General features: G+C 53.8%; 2 protein-coding genes across 10 annotated transcripts in view; both read left to right on the forward strand.

Annotated features, from left to right (window-relative positions):
• Positions 1-507, forward strand: part of Slc9d1 (solute carrier family 9 member D1) — a 47708-nt gene extending 47201 nt beyond the window's left edge. The window contains exon 14 of one of the 2 annotated variants that reach the window (XM_087193177.1): positions 34-507. In XM_087193177.1, coding sequence (XP_087049303.1) covers positions 34-138 — 105 coding nt within the window. In that variant the 3' untranslated portion in view covers positions 139-507. The remainder of the gene's footprint in view (positions 1-33) is intronic. The other variant, XM_004858490.3, reaches the window with a different exon arrangement.
• A 2281-nt stretch (positions 508-2788) lies between these two features.
• The window catches only part of Tfdp1 (transcription factor Dp-1), a 33802-nt gene continuing 12141 nt past the window's right edge, over positions 2789-24449 (forward strand). The window contains exons 1-4 of one of the 8 annotated variants that reach the window (XM_087193182.1): positions 2986-3000; positions 3700-3774; positions 5841-6034; positions 15481-15547. Coding sequence is in view for 4 of the 8 variants with exons in the window: in XM_087193180.1 (XP_087049306.1) it covers positions 3763-3774; positions 15481-15547 (79 nt within the window). In the remaining 4 variants the exon portion in view is untranslated. Of the gene's footprint in view, positions 3097-3395; positions 3418-3541; positions 3611-3699; positions 3775-5840; positions 6035-15480; positions 15548-24449 lie in introns of those variants that run through there. The other 7 variants (XM_087193181.1, XM_087193180.1, XM_087193179.1 and 4 more) reach the window with 7 other exon arrangements.

A 24449-nucleotide genomic window follows, 5' to 3' on the forward strand; every position in this document is an offset into this window, starting at 1 on the left:
CAACTCAGTGACTTTTGTAACATTTATATTCAGATTGCAGCCACAATCAGACACAAAACAGTTTTGCTGTATTGGAGTCTCGGCAGCCACCTTACTTCTGATACTACAAGTGCGGAGCTCCCCAGGACCAGTCACTAATAATACCAACAGTGAATCTGGGCATACTCAAGACCACCCTCCTTTCTGACACGAAGTTCAAACTCCAGGACTACCCTCAAGCTCAATAATGTGCTTTAATGATATTGTTATCATAGACCATCTAGCATGCCTTGGCTCCCCCAGGAAATGACACTGATCAGGCAAGAAATCATGGTCTTAGTGGTTGCGTTCCAGGAGTTGAGGGCTACAACAATCAAACCTGTCAGGCAAGGTTAATACTTTGTCACCATTTCTGTCACACCCCATTCCCTCCTATCAACTGTAACCAACCCAGCTTAGGCACTGCTATTCAGATCTGTGTCTCTTCAATTTTGCTTTTTTATAATGATATAAATAGAATGATACAGTACATAGTTTTGTTTTGTTTTTTTAACATTTTACAACCCTGTTTTTTATTTTATTTATTTTTGGTACCGGGGATTGAACTCTGGACCTTGTGCTTGCAAGGCAGGCGGCAGCATCACTGAGCTAAATCCCTGGCCCAGTACAGTCTTTTAATGTAATATAAACATGAAGTTTTTATCCCTGTCCTTGGGCATCACCATGCTTCTAAGAGTACGGTCAATCTCATACTGCTACAATACCCTTATCATACCTAGCAAAATAAGTTCTTCTTGCCTAATATGAGGAACATGGCAAATATTCCCTAATTCTTTAAGAAAAGTCTTAATGAGAAAAGTTCATATATCATGCAATTTACTCACTTAAAGTACAGTACAAAATGTTTTTTGGTATATTACTTACTTTTAAAAACTTGATAAATACAAGGGGAAACTTGGTAACCCAATAAGAGAAAAGTAAGAAAAGGCAGGAGAAAAGACTAAAAGGAAACCAAAAGGCAGAATTTCTGTCATGCCCGGATAATGCAGACTAGACCCAGTCATGGGGCGACCTTAGGGCTGTCTTGTCCTGGGAAGGACTGCTCACCTTCCTCTAATAAAACATGGCCCGCCCTCCTCCGTGCAGCACCAGCGACCCTGGCACAATTTGGCACCCACATGTGTGAGGCTGGACAGCTCTCCCCAACCGCTGGGACATGTCCGTCTGAGTGAATGCTCGAGTCGTGTCTCCAACAGCCCAGCCCCAGGGACATTCTGGGTGTTTGAGATGTAACAGACCTCAGTAACTGGCCTACTTAGGAGACTGTTTCAGCAGTCCCATCACAAAACCGTGGGTTCTCCACTGGAAAGTTGCGATCTTGTTAGTTGTTGATATAGAAGTGGGCTTTCTGTGGGGTAGGAGACCACAGAGGCTAGGAGGAGTGGTATTTTGCCTTTCCCCAAGCAAACCAAAGCCTCAAGGCACCTTGGTGCTGTGGCACTGACTCCAGCTGATGGTGACTGTTGAGCACAAGTCCTGTCAGATGGTTACCAACCTGCATGAGCATGGCCGAATGCCCAGAATCTTGCATTTGGGGAGAAGGGGTTTGAATCCCATACTCTGCTCCTGAGTTTGGGTCCTCCTGCCTCTGGGCTCCAGGTCTCCAGGAGAAGCTTGCTGCTCAGGTGGCTGGACAAGGACTTATGCTGCCACATGGGTGGGGTATTTAAATTTGGCCAAGAATAAAGAATTCCTATGATAGAGAAGGTTCAGATGTGGGAACTCATGGCCCTCTGAAGAGCAGGACAATGGGCAGGTCTGGAAATAAAGGGGACCCCAAATGGGCAAGCAGACCCCATTACAGAGGACCTTCACAGGTGAGCTCCAACCCCGGTCTCTTCATCAGATTTCCCCAAGTACCAGCGCCGAGAGTGTGGCTTCTGCTTATTTTCAAAGAAGCCAATGCTCATGAAATCGTTGGCAGCCTATGAAGGGGTGGAGCTTCCCTGGACAGGCAGGAGTGGGCGCAGTCAGCATAAACGTGGTTCAATTGTGAAACTGTTTAAGAGGGGTGTGCTGTAAGATGCCGAATTCTGCACTCCTCAGTCTTTGGCTGACCTCAGTCATACTGGGCGCAAAGCGCTGCCTTGACCTTTGGCCTGACGCAGAGGCCCAGCGCCCTTCGCGGTGGTGGTGGCTGAAGCAGGCACTGTCTCCACAGCGCCACACCCACCAGCTCCGACCTGCAATGAAACTGCCTTTGCCAGTGGAGAAGCAGCCCCTCTGCCTCCTCTTGTCCGCTGCCCTCCTTGGGCTGGTTTGTGGGGTGCCCAGGTCTTGGGAATCGCTGGAGATCCTCGTACAGGCTGCATGGGTGGAGGCTGCTGGTGAACGGGAGAGGCCTCCTTTAACCCCCAATGTCCAGTACATACTTGTCCGCCCACAACCACCTGGCCTACACTCCCATGGCACACACACAGGGACTCAAAAGCACACCCGTACCTGGCCTCCCGTTCTTCTCCCTCGTGCACACAGCCCCCTCTGTGCCCACATATCCACTTGGTCCCCTTTCTCCGGTGTAAGCATTCCACATTCCTCTGTGCAAAAACACTCCCTGCACACCCTCACGTGTACACACCGAGATGCCTGTCTGCATTCAGCCTTCTCTGCAGTGCACACACGTGCCCCTCTGTTCCCCATGGCGCACACACGTGGCCTCTCTCCCGGGCGCGCGGGCACAATGCTCTCTGGAACCAACCAGGCTCCACCCGCGCCCGGCGCACGCGCACACAGACACGCGCGTGCTCCTCCCCTGCCCCAGGGCGGGCGGCCCCGGCGGGAGCGGCGGGAGCGGCGGGAGCGGCGGGAGCGGCGGGAGTGGAGCAGCGGGAAGAGGAGGAGGAGGAGGAGGAGAGCGCCGAAGGCGCGAAAAGGCGCGCAGGCGCGCTGCGCGGAGCGGGCCCGCCGCGCCCACGTCACCGCGCCGCGCGCACGTCACGCCGGCCCGACGCTCGGCCCAGGGTGAGCCCGCGTCCCGGCGCTGCCGGCCCAGGGCAGCGACCCGCACGGCCGGACCTCCCGGCCGGCGCCGCGTGCTCCGCGCCCGCCCGGAGCCAGGTGCGGGGACGGAGGCCGGGGCGCGGGGCGCGCGGCGCGCGGGATGCGGGGCGCGCGGGACCCTGGCTGCATCCCGCCCGGCCCTGCTGCGCACCGGACCTCGGCCCCGACCCCGGGCCCGGCCTTGTCCCGGGTCGGACCCCGCCCCCGCCCTGGCGCTGGGGCCCCGCGGGTCGGCGGCGGGTGGGGGTCTGCGGGGTCGGGCCAGGCCTAGTGACAGGTCGGGCGGGCGGGGGCCACCTGTCAACCCCGCGGGGCCCCGCGCCCAGGTGCGGCCTTGCGCCAGGTGGGGCCCTGCGTCCGGTGGGGCCCTGCGCCCAGGTAGGGGGAGCCCCGACCCACGCGCCCCTCTAGGCCCTGGCTGGCGTCCCGCGCCGGCCGCGCTGCAGCGGTGCCCGTGGGGTGCGTGTCCATTTGGAGAGGTGGCTGAGAACCCACTTCGGGACCCGCTGGGCCGGCTCCACTGTCGGATCCGGCGGGGAGGTCCCTGCCGCGGAGGGCCGTGCACGTGCTGGTGGGGAGACATTTCCTTTGAGATGTGATGTCTGTTAAACTTCTTTTTTTATTCTTACTCATTACCTGTCTTCCCTTCATTTTTACTAGAAACATCAGCTTTCTTCTGTGGAGGGTGCACAGCCATAGCCTTGATTTCCTGGATCTGGTAACATGGCAAAAGATGTAAGTATCTTTGCTTCCTGCTGCATATGAATGTTAGCATAACACTCGTTCTTTGTAGTTTTCTGCCTTTGTTTCAGAGCGGCAACAGGAGCCGCAGCCCTGTTCATGTTCGGACCTTTTAGCTGCGGGAGAGCTGGGCAGGATGCCTCCCCCTGCCATGTGCTCTTTGTCCCCAAGGCCTGGCTGCACACTGCTGGGCGCTTGGATGCTGCTGCTTTGGTTTTTAGTTTCTCCAGACTGTGTTGTTACATGGAGACTTTCACGTCCACCCCCAAGTTAAGTGGGGTAGAGCAGTGTTTTCGGCTTGCTCCCTTTCCCAAGGGAGGCTTCCACTTGGGAGGTCTGGTCATCGTGGGAGGACCTGGAACTTGGGCCACACCTGTGTGTGTGTCCTGGAGGATGGGAATCTGGCTCTGACAGGTAAAACACTAACTGCTTTTCTTTCTCAGATGACGTTTGGCGATTATTGAGATGGGGTGGAAAATGGGAGTTAGCTTAGCTTTGTCTTTGAATGTGCTAAGTTTTTTAACTGATCTGGGGAAATAGGTTTTTTGATCAGTCATGCTGTTGGCTGTTTAGTTCATGACACCAGTAAATGCTGGCAGCATCCATAGTGTTCCTTAGAATGCAGTGTCTGGGAACATTAATGAAAAGAGGCTATTTTTTGTTTATGTGTTGACTGTGCAGCCTTGGAAATATAGGCCAGGCTGCTGCATCGGACAGAGGCCCACAGTGTGTGGCAGGGCTGTACCCGCAGTGTGGAGCCGTGCTCCTGTCAGTCTCTGAAGCAAGCGGAGGATGAGGAGGTCCACACTGCCAGTTGCCTCCCTGCTGTCAAGCACAGGGCTGCACCTGGCTGGCGTATAACCCAGGGGGCCTGGCAGGTTTACCAGTTGATGGCTCCGCCTTCCTCTTGTAGGCATGCCCTTGTAGGATGCAGGAGCAGCTAGACTTGCTAAGTAGGCCTGAGAACGTGGTGCCTCTGTGAGCTGTGTTTCTAGTGGTGTGTGGCTCCAGGACACGGTGCCTTTCTGTGTGATGAAGTGCACCCTGCTGCTTTGCTGGTGTGGCCCCAAAGCCTCTGGTGCCATGCTTGGACATGTGAGCTGGGGGTTGGGCTCTGCATCTGGTGGCAGGAGGAGGGCTAAAACCCTCCCGGTGCGGCCCCCTGTCGGGGTACAGCATCTGGGAGTAGAAGGCCAGCTGGTGCTGGTGTGGGGTGCCTTGAGCTGGTTTTGGGTTGTGCACTGTGGTGTCCTGGGTGAGAGTCGGGCCTCTGCAGGCTCAGATATGCCAGGCAGAGGTAGAGGCAAGCAGCCCCCCACTATGTTGAGGGTACATGTGCAGACATGAGGAAGGGGCTGAGTTGAGGGTGGAACTTTTCTCCAGCAGACCCATCTTCTGCAAGTCGGGGTGTGACATGGGAACTTCAGACAAGAGGGCTGTGTGCCCGTACTAGAAAGCCAGTAATGGCAAACCTTTTAGAGCTTTCAGTGGTATACACAGCCTGCTGTGCAGCCATGCTGTAGGTTCCCCACCACTGTCCTAAGCAGTGGCATTCGGATGAAATCTAACTAAAACAATGCCCGTGTTGGGGCATCAAGTCCCCTGGGCTGATGGCAGAGGGCAGGGACCGCAGCTGTGTGGACCCTGGCTGCCACGGAAGGCCACGGAGGCCCCAGAGACCAGGGGTACTCCACACTGCATTCTCCATGGAAGAGGACAACCAAGGGCCGCACGAGGACTGGCTGGAGTCCACGGGTCTGGGGAGGCCCTATGGAGATGTGCGCCAGTCAGTGAGAGGTGGGCAAGGGGCAGTGGGTGTTGGAGGGTCAGCCTGGTCGGCTCTGCTGCGAGAAGGAGAAGAAAGGTGGCCCTTGAGGACATGGGGTAGAGGTGGAGGCCTTGAGGGCTTGTGTGGCCTTGGCAGGTGCTCGGTGACACCCTTGGGTGCTTGCCCAGGGTGCTCTGTGAGCAAGTGACGCCATGGTGTGTATTCAGAAAACCTGGCAACGTGGTGGCCCTCTGAGTGTGTACAGGTATTTTCCTTGTCTGTCTCCGCACAGTGCATTATAACAAGCATTCACAGAGTATCTACTGGAACTAGGCATCGCACGTCACCGAGAGAGGATCGAGGTGCATGGGAGGATGTGTGAGGTCCTGTGCACACACTGGCCTTTAGGGACTTCAGCATCTGGCTGCTGGGGGCTGCCGCCTGCTCGGGAGAGCGAGCGAGGGCTCATGTGCTCTCTGCCTCTGGGTGAGTTAGTGCCCCACCCCATGTCCCTTGCCTTGAAGCTGCCATGTGCTGCCAGCTTGTATCCTGTGGGTTTAAGGAAAATCCTTAAATTTTACTGCCAGGAGCTGGAGACCAAAGGGAAGTGTCTCCAGTCCCCTTAGCTGTTGAGTGGGGCAGCCACGGGGTGTCGTCTAATGCCAGGAGCTAACTAGTGAGCTTATCTAAAAATGTGCACAAAACTTCACCTGCTGGACAGGACAGAGAGGCCTGGCGCGGCGGCCTCTCATCTGCCATGTCCTGCAGAGGAGGAAGAGGTGAGAGCAGGGAAGGTCCCCAGGAAAGACTGCCGTAGGGTAGCAGGGGCTCAGCACACGGCCTGGGCAGCTGAAGCAGTGGATGTTGTGTTTTCATTGACATGAGTGCCCTGGGCCAAGCTTGGTTTTCATCCACAGGGGATTTAGTCGAGGAAATTGGAATGGTGGGAAAAGTGAGGGAATTTCAGCGCAGTGGAAAGCATTGCCCTGAAACATCTTGCTTTGGAAGGGGCCTGAGAAGTGCACTTGATATGAGCTCAGAAGTTAACATGTCTTTTTACCACCTCAACGTATTTTTATTTATTTCACTTGTATTTGCCAGGCTGGGGTTGAGCCCAGGGCCTTGTGTGTGCTAAGCTTTCTGTTGTGATGAGCCACACACAGCCCTGCTTTTTCCCTGTGTTTGGAGCTGGTCTCAGTTGCATACAGCTGTGTTCTGCAGTCCGCGCTGACGCCCACCTGACTGTCGGGACTGTTGGAGAGGCCTTTGTCTGCGGGCTGAAAGCCTTGACAAACTGAGTTTGTATGAACCATCCAGGAATATCTGGTTCTGGTTTCTGTGGAGTGGATGGACAAGGAAGATGCATTTGGAAATCCATTTACTGCATATGGCCCTCTAGGTTGGTTACACGTGTTCCCAGCCCTTTAGCGACAGAGACAACTGGTGGAAGTGGCGTTGAGCAGGGTGTGGTGGAGGCCCCTGCGCCTGCTGCTGGGCTGCCGGAGCAGGCGTGTGATTGTCCGATTGTCCGGGGAGCCCTGTGGGCTGTGGCCCGTGGGGGACCCTCTCCGGGGAGCAGTGGTGGGGGGAGTGCTGCCTTTCTGCTGGGTGTGCTGGGTGTGCCATTGGGGTTTCTCTGGTTTCGGACTAAGTCTCTGAAGTTTGCGCAAACCCACAGTGCCCCTTAGGGTGAATCCTGGAGGTCCACAGACGCAGGTGTCTTTGGGATGCGCTGTGGGATTCTTTCCAGAGAGACCGTCTAGGTGGCCCTCAGGTGCTTGGAAGGGAGTGCCTGCTATAGCATTTCCTCTCCAGTGGGTTCGAGCATAGTTTCTGTCTCCGTCTTTCTGTTAGTCCATGTTTGCCGTACACAATGATCACATCCCCCTGGGATGTGAGTTATGTTAGTTGTGTCCATAACAGGTTTCAACTTTTTCGTCCCCTTTCCCTCCATTCTCCTCCATCTCCTCCTTTCCCACTTGCAAAGGATCTGTCTCCCTGTTTCCTAGTATCTGTCTTTTATTTTGTTCTTTATTTATGCTTTGGGTTTCTTACATGGTAGAAACCAGTTTGATATTTAAGCTTGTGTGTCTAATTTATTTCACTTAGCATTATGGTCTCAAGGTGCATCCATTTCCCCCTTCTTTATGGCGGAGTAGTACTCCATTACATGTCAGTACATTTTCTTTGTCCATTCATCTGTTAATGGACATATAGGCCGCTTCCAGAGTTAGCTGTTAAGAGTTGTGCTGCTGTAAACATGAGTGTGCATACATCACTGTACTGTGATTGACTTTTCAAGTATAACAATTTTAAAGCCCAAAAAACTTGCTCAGCGTGACAGGTGAAAGTTTATGGTATTTTTGTGGGGCTGATGTTGGAATCAGGGCCTGTGCATGCTGGGCAGATGCTGTACCACTGAGCCTCACCCCTTGCCCCTGCGAGGTGCAGTTTTAAATTGCACCCTTAGTTTGCACTTTTACAGATTGGAAGGAATGTTTTCCCTTCCAGGCACTGCATTTCTTGGTGAATTGATGAATATGCCCTGTTGTTTCTGTTTGTGTTTCCTGTCAGTTTGCATCCACTGGACTTTCTGCTGACTTTGACATTTAATATGGGTGGTTTTTACCTTAGTTGTTTTCCCTTCCTCCGGCTGATGATGCACCACTGAGACCGTGGAGGTCCAGGCTTGCAGGGAGTGGGTGCTGGGATCCTGGGTGGAGGCTGCGGCCCAGGGTGAGGCACAGGGTGAGGCACCACCGGGCAGGTCTTCCCGCTGTTGGGTGATGTTTTATTTCCTCCGCTTAAACGAATTGCTGCCTTGGTTTAGTGGCTGGTGTGTAGGTCTTACTTTTGCCTCTTGTTTTTTGGCCTTTTAGAAAAGTCAGGTTTTTGGTTTGTGCTGGAGCTGGACCAGGGCCTCCCGTGTGCTCAGCCTGGGCTCAGCCCCTGGGCCACCTCACTGTGGGTTCAAGTGAAGACACCTTGTGCCATGTCTGTGGTGACCCTCAGTCGTGCTCTGCAGGGGAGGGGAGAGGGCCGTGGTCACAGCCAGCACCCCATGGCCACTCTGTCTCCATGGCTGAGGCCTGGGTTCCACTGCAAGGTTGTCCCTGACTTACGGCCTGCTTTTGGATGAGTCCAGTTCTTGGAGATGATTATTGCATTGGAGCTTGCTTAGAAAGTCTGTCCTTACCATTGCCACCCTGTTTGAAACCGTGTGTGGTGTGAGAGACGAATGTTGCCTCACATCATCTGCATTGGCAGCCGGGCATCGATGCCCTGGGACTTTGAGGTGCTGGCTTTGCCTCCCCCAGGCAGCAGAGAAGCCATAGTACAGCTCATAGCTGCTGTGCTATAGGAAAGGGGCGAGTTGGCTCCTGGCCCATCTGCCCTTTCTGCAGGAGGACACAGCAGCACCCTGCCTGGCTCCTCTGGTCCCCACCTCACCAGGTGCCCGCCCCACTGTTCGGAACACTGATCCAGCTGGGCAGGGCTGCCTCAGGCTGCCGGGATTGGGACACGGCAGACCTACGCTGGCCTGCTGTAGAGGAAAACATCACCGGGTGACTCTGGCAGAAAAGCAGGACCCCACCAGTGTGTCCAGCCATGTGTGAGGCCGTCCAGGGCAGCTGTAGCAGCAAATGTAAACATAGATCTCTTAAAAACTTTCAGGGGCCGGGCAGGGTGACACAGACCTGTAATCCCAGCACTTGGGAGGCTGAGGCATTGGGATCCCTGTGAACTCGAGGCCAGCCTGGGCTGCATGGTGAATTCAAGCCAGCCTGAATTGCATTGTGCGTGAGACCCTGTCTCAGACAGGCGCAGTCCTTTCAGGGGTGCTTCAGCCATGTGCTGAGCTTGCAGCATTGCTCTGGTGCCTGCACCCTGCCAGCCCCCACCCCCAGCAGCCACAGATCCTCGGACCTCTCAGGCAGAGGCTCGTTGCTGTGGGGACAGCGTAGGCTCGGGTCCTCTCCCCTCCCAGATTCAGTGGTGCAAGGTCCGTCAGGAGGTCGGCCGCAAGCCCAGGGCAGAGGCCAGCGTGGGCGGCGGAGTCGGGTACCACCTCTCTGGTGCTTCACGCAGGCCCTCCGGTCCTGGAGATGTCGCGGCTCCAGCTGGGCCCCCGTGGAGTGTGTCATTGCTGCGGCTCAGAGTGCCTGGAGAGGAGGTTCAGGAGGCACATGGGGCTGAAGGGGGTTGGCAGCATGGGCCCTGCTTCGGATGCCCCGGGGTGGGGTAGGGACAGTGCCTCAGGTCGGAGCTTGTCAGGAGAAAAGCTGCCCACGGCGGTCATTAGAGTGGGGTGCTGCCATGTGGGCACCTGGCATGGGCTCGGTGTGTGAGCAGCAGGCCCAGCCTGCCAGGCTTCACTCTCGGCCACCCTGGTGTGTGTGCTGAAGTCCTGTACTTGAGGTCAGGACTCCCTGCGGGGTCCGGTCCGCTTCAGGTTCCCATCCCGGGCCCTGGTGAGAGGCTGCACTGGGGCCTGTGAGTGTGTGGTCCTTGGAGCTGCAGGACTTGCAGGCACCCTGAGTGGGCACCCAGCAAGGTGCACAGGGCTTGGGGATGGAGAGGCCAGTGGCCTGCCCTCTACCCACCTGGCATCTAGGGAGGGCTGCCTGGAAGCCAGGAAGACAGGGTAGGAAGCGGTCCCGGCGGCTGGGCTGTCCTAGTGGGCATGGGGTCCTGGCAGTAGATGCCGGGGTCTCCTCAGATCCAGCTCCTCAGCACCCCACGATGCCGAGGGAACTGTGCCGAGACACCTGTGGTTTCCGTGTGTGTGCATCCCCCAAGGCGTGGTGCATGTCCGTGACCACAAGCTGTCTTTGGCTCTGCACCGTTTCCGTGTGGAGATTGTGGGGTGTCGCGAAAGGATTGAATTCTCACCTTCCCCACCAAGCCGTTGCTGGTGCAGAGGCTGCTGGGAGAGCCATGCTGGGTGGGCGAGAGGGCAGGCCGTGGGCTGTGTCCCTGTCAGCCACGCGCTCTGACCTCTGACCCAGAGCCAGACTGGTGGGTGAGGCGCAGGCAGGTGTGGGCCTCACTGCGTGCACTGCACTGCACTGCACAAGGCTGGGTCCCACGGGTGTGGTGAGGCCAGCCTTGGTGGGCTGGCACCGTGGCCTCCTTTTGAGGCAAGGGTTAGGGTTGGTTAGGGTTAGGGCTCTGGCTCTGGTACTCTCGGGCCTCCCCTTTCCCTTCGCCTCCGAGGTGTTCTCTTGCTCTGTCCTTGAGGAAATTGTCTCATTTGGCAAATGGTGCCTGCTGTGCACGAGCTCTGTCGGGACACTGGCGTCTGTCCCTCCCCACCCCGGGGCCTGGCCACAGCCCTCGCAGGGATCCCACTGGGGTGGCGTCAGAGTCTGCACTTGGGTGGGAAGGGCCGGCAGGTCTTTCGAGGTGGGGTGCAGTGTGGCCAGGCCGGGCTCTGGGATTGTGCCCAGGGGCTCTACTGGGCCCTCTGCATAAACTGGCTTCGGCCCACCTCCTTCCTTCACCTCCAACCAGGTGGTGCTGGGCCTGACCCCGAGCAGCTGCCTGGGCGAAGGCTGGGTGGGCGACGCAGCATGCTGTGCAGAGGGCAGCCCCTCGCCCTGCTCGGCTCCGTGCCACCCACCAGTCTGAGCTTCGTCTGTGGGCACGCGCCCAGCTGCAGTGCCATCGTAGGGGCTGTCTTCACAGGATGGGGGTGACAGGGCCCCCGGGGGCCATTGTGGACGTGGCCTGGTCCTGTCCCGAGGTCTGCATGGTGTGCACAGGAGGCTGCTGCCTGGGAGCATGATGCTGGCGGCTCTGAGGTCCTGTGTCCTGGGAGCACAGTCTCACTGTCCCCGGTGGCCTGGGGGGGGCGTGCTCCCACTCTGGGTCCGTGTTGGGTCCGGGTGCTCACTCTGGGTTGGGAGCAGTCTCTGCGGCCTGTTGAAGAGTTGAGCTGCTGGTGTCTGATGCCTGTCCAGCTCCTGTGGGTCTTAGCCCACAGCTGTGACGTGGGGAAGGCTGGACGGCGCAGCGTGTGTGTGGGACGGTTGTGGTGGCCTCGTTGGGATTGTGACATTAGCTGGCAAGGATGCCTGCACGTTAGAAAACCACAGAGGCTGTCATGGGACCTGTGCTGGTATGTCCTGTCCTCAGTCTGCGGATGTGGCTTGCTGTGTGGCTTTGGACATGTGTGGTCCTGAGCACCAGTGGAGCCGGGGTCACTGGCCAGAGGGCTCTGCAGGCTGTGTACCCACAGCCCCAGCACACCACTGCCCCCCGCACCTCGTCTTCCTGGTGCTCTGTGGTGCCTGGCCTGGCCCTGCCTCCCAGGGCTGTTCTTGCCCCTGTGCAGAGCGAGACGTTCCTGCGGCTGTGCCTGGTGCTTTTGTGCTGTCCAGGGTGGATGCCTCGGGTGTCGGAGACATGTCTTGGAGTGTGGGTGACTGCGAGAGCCCGGAGCACCGGTGACTTCTGGGGTTGGTTTGCCAGCACAGCGGCTGCTCTGGCACCGTGGTGCAGAATGTTGGGCGTCAGTGGCCCACACTGTGGAGGAGGCGCTCATCTCTAGGGAAGCCTAGAGCAACCCCTGTCCTTGAATTCTGTCTTCAGGATTGGCTCCTGTGAGAGGTGGGGCCCTGCTGGATGCTACGGTGCTCTCCATGGGGCTGAGCTCATCCTGGGGCTCCAGGGCCTCTCCGAGCATGCCCTCCGACCCCGAGGCCACTGTGCTTCTCAGCGCTATGGAACAAACACCTCAGAATTGGGTGGCCTGAAGGGAAGGCATGTGTCCATCATCCCGTGTGGCCTGTGGCATGGCAGGACCCGTGCTCCTGTCCTGGAGGCTGGGGCGTGGCCCAGAGACCCTCCTGCTGAGGGCAGGGACCACTCCCTCCTGGGCTGCCCAGGGATCTGTGTGTCCCCAGATTCTTGAGGGCCCCAGGCAGGAGTGAGTCCAGTCTCTGCCTCATGGGTGCCAAGGACGGCAAGTGTGCGAGTCGGGCCTGTCTCGGGCCTGTGTACGGGGGCTGGCGGGGGCTGGGAAGCAGCAGTCCGCGTCTCGGCTCTGGTTCAGGTCGGGGTGAGTCAGATTCGGGTCAGCGGGCTTGCTGGCTTGGAGCAGCACCTTCTCACATGGCAGGAGGAGGCTAATCCCATGGTGAGGGCCCCACCCTGTCACCCCACCACCCGGCCACCTCCCAGGGCAGTCACCCTGGGGTCACACTCAGTGTGAGGATTTGAGGGACAGATATTCCAGCCATGGCATAGGCCTCCTGCAGGAGGCCTTCTCGTCCCCAGGATGCTGGGCGGATGGGACAGAGGTCAGCCTGACAAGGTCACAGCCCTGAAAGGTTGCCTACTACCACAGTGCTGGCTTGGCAAAGATTTCGTATTCTGTTGTGCAGATGATCTGTGAGCCAGAGAACTCTACGTGGTTTTGTTTTCTAATTTCCTTTCTGGAAAGGAGAGCTTGCATTTCCTTTGTGATTTTGACACCTTGTGTTACAAAACAGTTGCTATCTCTGCCTGTAAAACCTGCTGTGGAGCAGGCAGTGATAGGCAGGCATAGCAGCCCCTGCCCCCTGCTCGGTTGGCCCTGGCCTGCGGCCTCAGGTGCACACGGAACCTGGGCCGAGAGTGAGGCCGGTCATGTACTTGCCTCTCAGCTTTGGAGAACAGACCTGTTCGAGGGTGGTGTTGTCTGTAAATCATGCCTTGCAGGGAGCGGTTCTCAACTGCGCGGTTTCGCAGTGTTTGGAGATGATTTTGTCACAGGTGTGGGTGGCTTGTGGAGGAGCGGTGATCCTGCAGACCCCTGAGGTGAGGGACAGCCCCCTGGGTCTCAGGGCCGGGCCCGGCCCTCTGTCTGGTTCTCTCTGAGGAAGCGCGGGAAGGGCCTGCTGGGGTGCAGTGCACAGCGGAGCTCCAGCCAGGGGCCCTGGACCGAGCATCAGCAGCTGAGGCTGCGGTACTGAGATGCGACCAGCTCTTCAGCATTGGCTTCTTAGCCAAGGGACAGAAACATTCGTGGAGCATATGCGGGACTTTATCTGGCCCTTATTTGGAGATATGCCGAGACTGGGTGGTAAAATGTGTCGAGGATTTTCAGTCGTCTGGCTTTGTGTTGTCCTCTTCTCTTGTGACTTGGTCCCTGTGCTTCCCTGGGACCCCTGCCTGTTGTCACCAAACTGCAGCTCCAGTCCTGATCTGAAGCTGCAGGCAGTGTGCGTGTGCGTGGGATCTGACTGACTCAGCCTCCTGGCCCTGCCCCTGGCGGTAACCTCCTACCTTGCCTTACTAGCCCGCCACACTTGGTCTTCCTCCAGCCTTTGCCTCCTGGGTCCTGGCTCTGAACACCCTGCCGTCCAGCTCCTGCCTTCTCTTGCCAGGCCTTACTGAGCAGCGTCTCCCACCTGTCCTGACCCACCTGGTCTGCTCTCTTGGCTCTGCTACCTGATTTCACTGCCCAGATGTGGCTTCGGGCATTACACATGTGCCTAAGCCGCCGGCCCCACACGCCTGCTCACAGCTCTGCCGTGCTGGCCTTGCCCGCCTGCCTGGCCTGACCATGTTGCCGTGCCTCTGGGCCTCTGTCTCCTGGCCTGTGTCCAGGTCTTACCCCAGTCCGCCTGCCCTGAGGCCTCACCCGGGCGACCTACATCCCAGTGTGACTTCGGACCTCCCTTTGCTGGCCTTGTGTGCCTTGCCCTGACCGGCGTGGCCATACCCGCCTGGCCCTTCCCTGGCTTTGCTCTCTGGCTCTAGCACCCCCACTGAGCCTGGTCGCTGGCCTACCCTTCTCCAGCCTTCGAGGCAAGGCCTCACCCTGCTCTCGTAACCTGGATGTGCACCTGCCCTCAGCCTGGCCTGAGCCTCCAGAGCTGCTGGTGTGCACCTGCTTTTGGGAACCTCTCGGCTCGTGGAACTGGCCTTGCCTACTTTGCTGTAGACTTCCGCCCTCGCCCCTGGCCCCGGCCTTCGGCCTTCGCCCACTGCAGTGTCACCCACCTGTCTCCCCAAGGCCTCGGCCCCTCGTCTGCATCCTCCTCCACCACTTCGTCTTGCCGTCCGGCCCCTCAGTGGGCCTCAGGCCCCCGGCTTTAGCCTCTCCTGTCTGGCCTTGACCTCTTGTCCTTAGCACTCTGGTGTTATCCTGACTCCTGGCGTTAGCTGCTTAACTGTGCTCGCCTGCCCTGACTGGTCCCGACCCCACTCGTGCCCAGAGTCCCAGGGCACCCTCCTGGCCGCCTCCTGGCTTTAACTTCCTGGCCGTACCCACGGTTTTTGGCTCAGGAAAGGTGACCGGACCTGCTGGCTTGTTAGGTCCCTCTCGTGTGGTCCTGACATTCTGAGGAGTTGGGCAGCCCCTCCTCCCATCCCTAGCCAAGTCGGCTCCGAGGAAGGACAGGAACTTGCCAGGGGCCCTGTGGGCTTTGAGTCATTCCCTCTCCCACATGACCCCCGGCCCCATCTGTGTCACACGGGTCAGTGAGCTCCGTCACCCCCTTGTTGCCTCTGTTTCCTGGCCCAGCTCGCGTGCTGAGTACACTCCCGAAGCTCCCTGACTGGGCTTGTCACAGGACCTCCAGACCCAGGCTTTTGCTGGGGTGGGAGGGTAATGCCAGGTTCCTGCAGGGCTCCTGACGAATGAGGTCACGACTGGTAAGACACCTTCCTCGCTCCTGCGCTCCGACTCTGTGTTACAGTGTAGCTGCTGTGCACTTGGCACTCTCTGTGAGCACCCTCTGCCTCGGATCTCTGTGGCTGCACGATTTTGCAGGTCACAGGTTGTTGGCTGATGGACCACCCACACCACGGGTTCTCCTGGCTTCACAGCAACCCTCTGTCTTTCCAGGATGTTACTGAGGGTACCCGGCGAGGGCCGGTATGTTAGCAGCTGTGGCACATGGCTCTGTGGACACTGTATTGACCGTTGTTGTTCTCTGCAGGCCGGTCTAATTGAAGCCAACGGAGAACTCAAAGTCTTCATAGACCAGAACTTGAGTCCTGGGAAAGGTAAGGGAGCCAGCCTGCTGTGGAAATGTGTCTGCTGATGATTGGAGTTGAGTGTGGTGATCTGCTGGTGCAGCTCCCGTGGCCACCCTTGGGTGGACGTAGGCTCAGGACAGCAGGCTGCCCCGCACCCACACCCCGCCTCTGCTGCTAAGCTCCATGTCCTATTTGCACATCTCAGAGATGTGGAGCAGCATAGAGAAGGGCCTGTGGCCACCTGTGTCACTTGCCGGGGCTGGGCTGTCCCAGGGCTGGGCCACGGAGAGACCCCCGGTGCCGTTCCTGCCCCGAGTGGGCTGGGTGTCTTCCAGGCTGCTTGTGCATCTCAGCAGCGCGCGGGGCTGGCTTTGGTCTCAGGGGCTGGGGGAGCGGTTTCTCAGGGCCCCAGGACCCCACAGTGTTCAGCTTTGCGCTCCGTCGTCAGGGTGATGTTGCACAGCTGGAGACCTGTTGTGCTCCACCCCGTCATGTCCTGGACACAGCGGCCATTTGTGGCTGCTCTGCTGGCCCTAGAATCATGCTGGGTGGACCAGGAGCCCAGGGCTGGGAGTTCCAGGGCTCTGTTCCCAGCTTACCTGCTTCTTCCCATACATGAGTTCGCCTGTTTTTCTTTATTAAATTCTTTTATTGGTACATCTTAGTTATACAACACAATTACATTTCTCACTGGGAATTGTACCTTTACATGATGCATCTTGGTTCTTATTTTTTCCCCATTCCTAGCCCTCCCTTCACCCCCTCCACCCTTCCCTATTTACAAAGACTTTATTTCCTTTTTTTCCATTTCTCATCATTTTTCCTTTCCCTTCTCTCCTTTCTCCTGCTCCTCCCACTACCCCTACCCCTTTGGACCTTTTCTTCCTATTCCGCATTATCAATTATTCATTCTAATCATTGGTACCTTTTAGGTATACAATATAATGACATTCATCATTGGAAAATTGCACCTTTACATAGTCTCTCTTGGTTCTTATTTTTCACCCTTGCCTAGCCCTCCCTTCAACCCCTCCATTCCTCCCTATTTACAAAGATTTTGTTCCTATTTTTCCATTTCTCATATTAATCCCATTCCCTTCTATCCTTTCCCCTAGCCCTCCCACTTCCTTCCCCGTTGCCCCTTTTCTTCCTATTTCACATGACCTATTATACATTTTAGTCCTTCTTTACACTTTCAGTTTCTCACACCAGAGAAACTATTCGGTATTTACACATGTGTGTCCTATTTATTTCACTTAAGAGTATCGCCTCAGTGTGCATCCACTTAGCTATAAATGTCTCTAATTTCTCATTTTTTATGGCTGAGTAGTACTCCATTTTATAAAAAAACCACATTTTCTTTATCCAGTCTCCAGTCGATGGGCACTTGGGCTGTTGCCAAACTTTCGCTATTACAAACTGTGCTGGTTTGAACATGGGTGCACATATATCACTGTGGTATGACTCTTTTAATTCTTTGGGGAAGATCTCCAGCAGGGGAATAGCTGGGTCAAATGGGACTTCCAGTCCTAGTTCTTTGAGGTATCTCCATACTGATTCCCACAGTGGCTGCACCAGTCTGCACTCCCACCGGCTGTGGAGCAGGGTTCCTCTTGCCTGTTTTTCTTTAACAGTGAGGCCTACAGGGTGACACTGCCCACGATGGCTGAGTCTCAAATGTGGCTGTGGCCACTGGCCCCCAGCGCACCTACCCAGCCATGCCTTTGTCTCTGGGGTCTGGACGCGTGTACCCGCAGCAGCCAGGGAGCCCCGCTGTGTCCTTGCCTCGGCCTCCTGCAGCCAAGCACATGCCCAGTCTTCTCTTCACCCCACACCCCACGAGGGCCAAGACGGGAGGGACCTGACCTCGGCTCGGGCCTGGCCTACACCACCCAGGGTGCAGGTGCCTGTCCCCCGCGGCAGGGCTCCCCACGTGTCCCAGTGCAGGGGCGTTCGGTCCTTTCAAGGTCGGCAGCATTCTCGGCCTGCCTGAGAAGCATGGGGCTCTGTGTCTCTTGCCAAAGGTAAAATTTCCAAGAACTCAGTCAGGACACTTCCTATCCTAGTGATAAAGCAGAAGTAATAGCGAGGAAGTATACACCTGCATTTCCTTGGGTATGACGCCTCTCTTCTATTGTTTATATTTAATTCCTGTCCTTTCTTACAGGAGGATAAGTGTTCTTATCTTTCTGTGCAGGACCTGGCTTCTGCATTCCCGATAGTTCACCTGTGTTCAGATCCATGCCAAGTTTAGCTATGAGCCAGGCTAGGTGGGAGGGTCGGAACTCAGCACTCACTTCAGGTTCACGTTAAGTCCAGCCCTGAAATGGGGCCAGGCTGGAGGGTCAGGAGTCAGAGCACAGTTTAAATCCCTCACAAGCCCAGCCTTGAGCTAGGGCCGCGTGGCAGGGTCAGCACTGTCAGCGCACGTGGACTCCTGCAGGTGGGATGTTTTTGTGCCAGCTCTGGCCCTGGTCCCCTCGCTGCGTCTGCTGTTTCTGTGGCCCTGGCCTCTGGGTGGCCCTGGTGGTTCTGCTCTGTGTGGGCCTGGAGTTGGCCCCTTCTGCTCTGGGCCACTGGTCTCTTGAGTGCTCGCTCTTACTGCCTGTTGTCTGCCTGGCACTCGATGCCACTCCCCATCATGGCCAGGTACTCTGAACTCTCCGTGGCCCAGCCACACACCTGTACTGGTTGGAGTTCTGAATCTGAAGGACTGCATGGCGAGGTCTCCCTCAGGCACACCTGCTCTCCCCATACACGGGAGCACTGCTGTTAGCCTCTAGTGATCCTTCTGGAGAATCCCTGTAACAGGTGGACTGTCTGTCTGTCTCTCTGTCAAGTGTCCAGTCCTTGCTTTCCAGACAGGTGCTGTCCCGGGTAGAGAGCACCTGGGTTTTCCAGAGCCCCCTCCATTGGACATGATGGCCTAGAGAGGACATCTCCAGACCAGGGGCCATGTGCTCCTGATCAGAAATGAGGGCCTTCTGTATGGGCCCTGCATGTTCTTGTGGTACCTTCTTGGGCTGGTGGGAGGCACCCGCTGGTCTGTAATGTTGCTGTCATCGCTGGTCAGAGAGGCGGTGTGCCTGCCACTCTGCTTGCTGCCCCGAGTCATCTTGGGTTCCTCCTGAGCATCAGCAGTGGAACATCCTTTTTGCTCTCATTCGTGGTGCTAGGGGTGGAATCCAGCCTCACTCATGCTGGGCAGGGCTCACCATCCCAGGGCGTCCCGTGAGTGTCACCGCATGTGGTACCCTGTGTGGCAGTGCTCAGTGAACTGGCTCCGGCTCCTGCCCCACAGCCCGGGTATTGTTGGTGTGTTTCACTTTGGAGGCTCTGGACTCAGCCCTGGAGTGAGGGGAGCTGTGGGAGGGAGGGGCTGGAGAGGACAGCAGCAAGGAAGACCAGACAAAGACAATGTGGCCCTCCCTGTGACCAGCTCACGGTCACCCTCAGCCAGACGAGCCCTGCGTCTGTCGGGATTCAGCGTGCAGCCCAGAGCATGGCTGACTGTGTGAGCTGGGTGGAAGCACATGAATCCGCTCTCGTCACGTCACGCTTGTGAGCCTGGGCTGCTGCCCCCACCGGGTCCTCTTGCTCCCAACTCTGCTCCATGTCACAGCCTCCAGCATTGCATCAGCATTGCGGCTGCCCAGCGGAGTATCTCCAGGTGCCCCTGTGTGTCAGCAATCTCCAGGGCAGCCATGGGGGATGTGGGCCATGGCAGGGAGTTTGGTTGTAGGGCTGGCATGTCTGGAGTCTGCAGGGTGGGAGGGGACACTGGAGTCTCGAGGCTGAGCTCTTCCTTGGGAAACTTTGGGTTTGCTTTCAAAGCCCTCAGCTGGCTGGCTGGAGCTGCAGTATGCAGCTGTCTCCTTTCCTTCAAGTCTCTCCCCAAGTGGCTTGCTATTGCGGCTTTGTCAGTGGATGCAGGAAATGGAATCACACTGAGACTCAGAGCTCCTCCTGCAGAAAGCGCACCAGACCCTACCTGAGAGGCCGAGCAGAGCCCAGTGCAGCGGATGGACAATGAGCCCCATGTGGGGTGGTGTCCTGGCTGGATAATCACTGGGTGCGCCAGGCTGGTGTGAGTACTGTGTGTGGCCATGTGGCTCTGGGCGGGGGCCCAGGTAGTAAACTGCTGGTCCCGGACTGTTTAACTCCCAACAGCTGTGTGGTAGCTCCAGGTGCCCCACATCCTCACTGACCTACATGGCATCAGACCTGCTGAGCTTTGCCCAACCTTCTCCTAGGCTGTAGAGGTGGGCAGGGTTTTGCCCAGGTGACTGGCCGCCTTGCTGTCCCAATGCATGGATAAGCATGGAGGATGTCCACTGAGTGAAGTCATCCATTATGATCCATTATGATCTCATTTCTATATGGAAATCTAAAAAACATGAAGTACACAGAGATGGAGAACAAAATTGCTCACCAGGAGGGTCACCAACTCCAGGGAGAGGCAGCAGACTGGGCCAGCAGCACTGATTCCAAGAGAAGCTCATGGCTGTTACAAACTGCAAAAGCAGCGTGGTGTTTTCCTCTGAAAATGACTACTTCTACAAGGCAGGCTGGAGTTGGGGAGAAAGTCCAGTGCAGCATGTGTCACGTCTGAGAGAGTTTAATCTGGAGCCAGCTTGGGGAAGGGTTAATTGTTTGAGACTGAGCCACAGAACAACTGCTTAGCAGTTGTACTCCAGGCTTCCTAGTTTCACCCTGCCACAGGAAATGGTCATGGAGTGGGAGTGGGCTGGACATAGACTCTGTGAGAAGTTTAAGCTTGGCTGGGAGGGACACGGAAGTCCCACCCTCTGTGGTGAGAAGGCAGGCCTGGTGCATGTGGCTTTCAGAAGTGGCTGGATCTGAAAATGCTGCCATTAAGTCCAACAGACTGCTTGAGCCCCCACCCTGCTAGCTCTATCAGGAACAGAGACCAGTGGTCTGACCTCTTTCTCAGTCTACCATTGTGAGCAAGGATGCAGCTCAACTTGGATGATTGCCACAGCCTGGGGTGTATGGACAGAGGGACTTCTGAGGTGAGGGTAGGACACCTCATAAACCCAAAGGCCATAGAGCGGGGCCAAGAAAACTGATTTACACCCAAACGTTTGAGTGTGGAAACAAAATAGGATTTAGCAGTGACTTACGAGCCATCTCACTTACCTGCTGGATTCTAAGACTGCAGACCCAGGAAAGAAAAAACACTCATTCAAAACCACACAGCCATATTTTGGACTCATTTCTTCTTGTACTTCTCCTTCTGCTTTTTCTTCTATCAGTTCTTTGGGGTTTGGGGTTTTATTTCCCCTTTTAATTTTTTTCTTTTTCTTTATTTTGCTTTCTCTCCCCCTGCCCCCACCAGGGATCAAACTCAGGACCTTGCACTTGCCAGGCAGGCGTGGTACCACTGAGCTACATCCCCGACTTCTCTTTTCTTATTTGTTGTTTTCTGTTACTTTTATCTAATATGTTAATTTTCTTTTACTCCATAATAGGATCCTTTCTCACTTGTCTCTCCTCCTTCTCATCTTTTATTGATTTTTCAAATTTTACTTCTTTCATTTTTGCTAGTATAACCATTGAGCTTTATTAATCTTTAGATATCTACTTAACTCTTGCCATTACTGTTGGATTCTTTTCTGTTGTTGAAGTATAGTTGTTGATTTACTGTATCTCAGTATTTGGTTTGTCTTTGTGTTTATTTTATAGTTGTAGACCTCTTTTCTTTGCTTCTAAGAGTAGTACATTATTTGTTCCTATGTCAGTATCCAGTTTGGTTTTGACTCTATTATTGTTGATTTTGTTGCTGTAGCCAGGGTGATATAGTTGCTATTAATTGATTTCCTCTGTATGCCAGTACCTCAAACTTAGCTCTCTTGCGCACACACACACACACACACACACACACACAAAAACCTCACACATGAAACATGAGTAGATAAGGCAACCAGATGCCTCCTGAAACTCCCACATCCCCCACAGCTGATCTGTGGGGCATCAGTGGAGAGCAAATCAAGAGCCACACAACTGAATTACTAGAAATGGTAAAAGAAAAGATTTTAAAAACCAAATCAAGGGCCGAGGATTTAGCTCAGTGGTTCCGCTGCCTGCCTCGCGAGCTCAAAGTCCTGAGTTCGATCCCCGGTACCAAAAAAAAAACCCCAGATCAATAATGTGGTACTTGGTGAGCTCAAGGAGATATAACTAAACAGATAATAGGCTTAATAAATAAAATGATCAGTGAGTTTGCAGAAGACACTAATAAGCTAGCTGAGCTAAACAAAATGATACAAAACATGAATGATCACTTTAGCAAAGAATTGGAATCAATAAAAAGGTACCAAACAAATTCAGAAGATTAAAAATTCTGTTGAAGTATGGGCAGAAGAAGTGACCAGTGAGAGAACAGTGTCAGAACTGGAATACTCAGAGATACCTTAAAAACAAAAGAGAGCATGAGAAATGGATCCAACAGCTGCTGGATGATACAGAAAAGATTAAGATTGATTAGAATTAGTGAAAAATCAGGAGACAGCACAAATGGCATAAAAATGTTTACAAAAATAATAACAGAAAACTTTACAAATATGGGGGAAAGATTTAACATGTCGATAAGTGAGGCATATAGAACTTTAAATAGGCATGATTAGAAAAGACTTTTTTCACAACACATTGTACTCAAATCCCAGAAATCCAACACAAGGACAGAATCTTAAAAGCTGTTAGAGAGAAGCAATGAATCACTTACAAATGTACTAAAATTAAAACAAAGACTTCTCAAAACAAATGTCAAAGGCCAGGAGAACTTGGAGGGAAGAGTTTCAAACCCTCGAAGAAAACAGCTTCCAACCAAGATTGATATATCTTGCAAAACTCTTTCAAAATAGATGGAGAAATAAAGTGTTGTTATGACAAAGAGCATCTTAAATTCATGACCACCAAACCAGCACTCTGAAAAAATTCTCACGAATATTCTAGAAAGAGATAGTGGAGCCAACAATGCTAGAAAGTCTGATACAGAGAATACAGTAGGGAAGAGAATGAATACAGATGAAGGGAATCAACAACAGGAAAATAACGCAATGACAGAAATTAATCGATACCTTTCAGTAATTACTCTTAATGTGAATGGCCTCAATTCCTCAGTCAAAAGATTGAGGTTGGCAGAATGGATCAGAAAACAAAATGCAACAGTATGTTCTATACAAGAAGCATATTTATCCCAAAAAGAAATTCATAGACTAAAAATCAAAGGATGAAAAATAATACTCCATGCAGTGCGAACCTGAAAACACACACGAGTAGCTATCCTACTGTCAGAGTCCACAAAGGGGACTTCAAGCCTGAAGTGATCAGAAGAGGCAAAGAAAATGACTACATATTGGTTAAGGGAAAGATTCAACAGGAAGAGATACTAGTATAGACATATATGCCCTGAACTTTGGCATACTCAGCTAAATAGAACAAATGGTATTGGACATAAAAATGAGACAAATACCAACACAATTATAGTGGGGGACTTTAATTCCCTACTGTCATAAATAGATCAGCTAAATGAAGAAATCAACAAAGAAAGATCAAGATTGAACCAACCTTCAAACAAATGGATTTAACACGTTCGTAATGAGCTGTGATCCCTGTGTCTTGCTGCTGACCAGCTCTGACTTGAATGTGTTACGTTCCTGCCAGCTTGAACCACTGGTGGTTCATAGATTAATAGATATCTTGAGTGTTCCACTCAACAAGAGTACACATTCTTCTCAGCAGTGTGTGGAACTTTCTCCAAAATAGACCAGATACTAGCCCATAAAGCATGCTTAAGTGAATGCAAAAAAATTAAAATTATCTCATGCATATTATCAAATCATTCTGTAATGAAAATAGAAATGAATGGCAAAAGAAACCACAAAAATAATGCAAATAGGTGAAAATTAAATAATATACTCTTAGATAATCAGTGAGTCACAGGGGAAGTCAAGGAAGAAATCAGTTCCTAGAATCAAATAATGCCGTACAGTATGCCACAGCCTGGGCCGGGGATTTAGCTGAGTGGTTCTGCTGCCTGCCTCAAAAGCGCAAGGACTGGAGTTCAATCCCTGGTACCAAAAAAACACGAAACAACAATGCTAACAGTATGCCACAGCCTGTGAGACAAGGAAAGCAGTCCTAAGAGAGAAGTCTATAGCATGAGCATCCACCGCAGATAAACAGAGTGAGCCCAAATAACCCAACAATGCAAGGACCTTTTCTAAGGGCCACACACACACACACACACACACACACACAAACCAAGAACAATCCAAATCCAAAGCTAGTACAGGAAGGAAATTACAAAGATCAGAGCAGAAATTAATGAAATTGAGACTAAAACACACACACACACACACACACACACACACACACACACACACACACACACAGAGTCAATCAGAGTTGGCTCTTTGAAAGAATAAACAAAATAGATAAACCCTTAGCCAGTCTTTAAAGAAAATCCGAACCAATGCAATTAGAAACAAAAAAGGTGAAGTCACAACAGATACCACTACTTTGAAAACCTGTACTCCAATAAATTAGAGAATCCAGAAGAAATGGATAGATTTTTAGATACATATAAATAATCAAAACTGAACCAAGAAGATATAAAAACCCTGAGTAATCCAATAATAGGCAATGAAATTGAAGCACTAATTCAAAAAACCTACCAACTAAAACAAGCCCAGGATCTGGTGGATTTACTGCTGAATTCTACAGGACATTTAGGGAAGATCTAATGCCAAAACTCCTCAGGTCTTTTTAATGAAATTGGAAGGAGTATTCTTAAAGCCTTTCCTGGAAGCAAGCATTACCCTTATTCTAAAATCAGAAAGGGACCTAGCCAAAAAAGAACTACCAGCCAGTCTTTTAATAAACATAAATGCGAATCTTCTCAACA

The sequence above is a fragment of the Heterocephalus glaber genome, unplaced genomic scaffold, assembly GCF_053883595.1.
Source record: "Heterocephalus glaber isolate CG9 unplaced genomic scaffold, H.glaber_assembly_v1.0 deba00001579, whole genome shotgun sequence".
NCBI lineage: Eukaryota > Metazoa > Chordata > Mammalia > Rodentia > Bathyergidae > Heterocephalus > Heterocephalus glaber.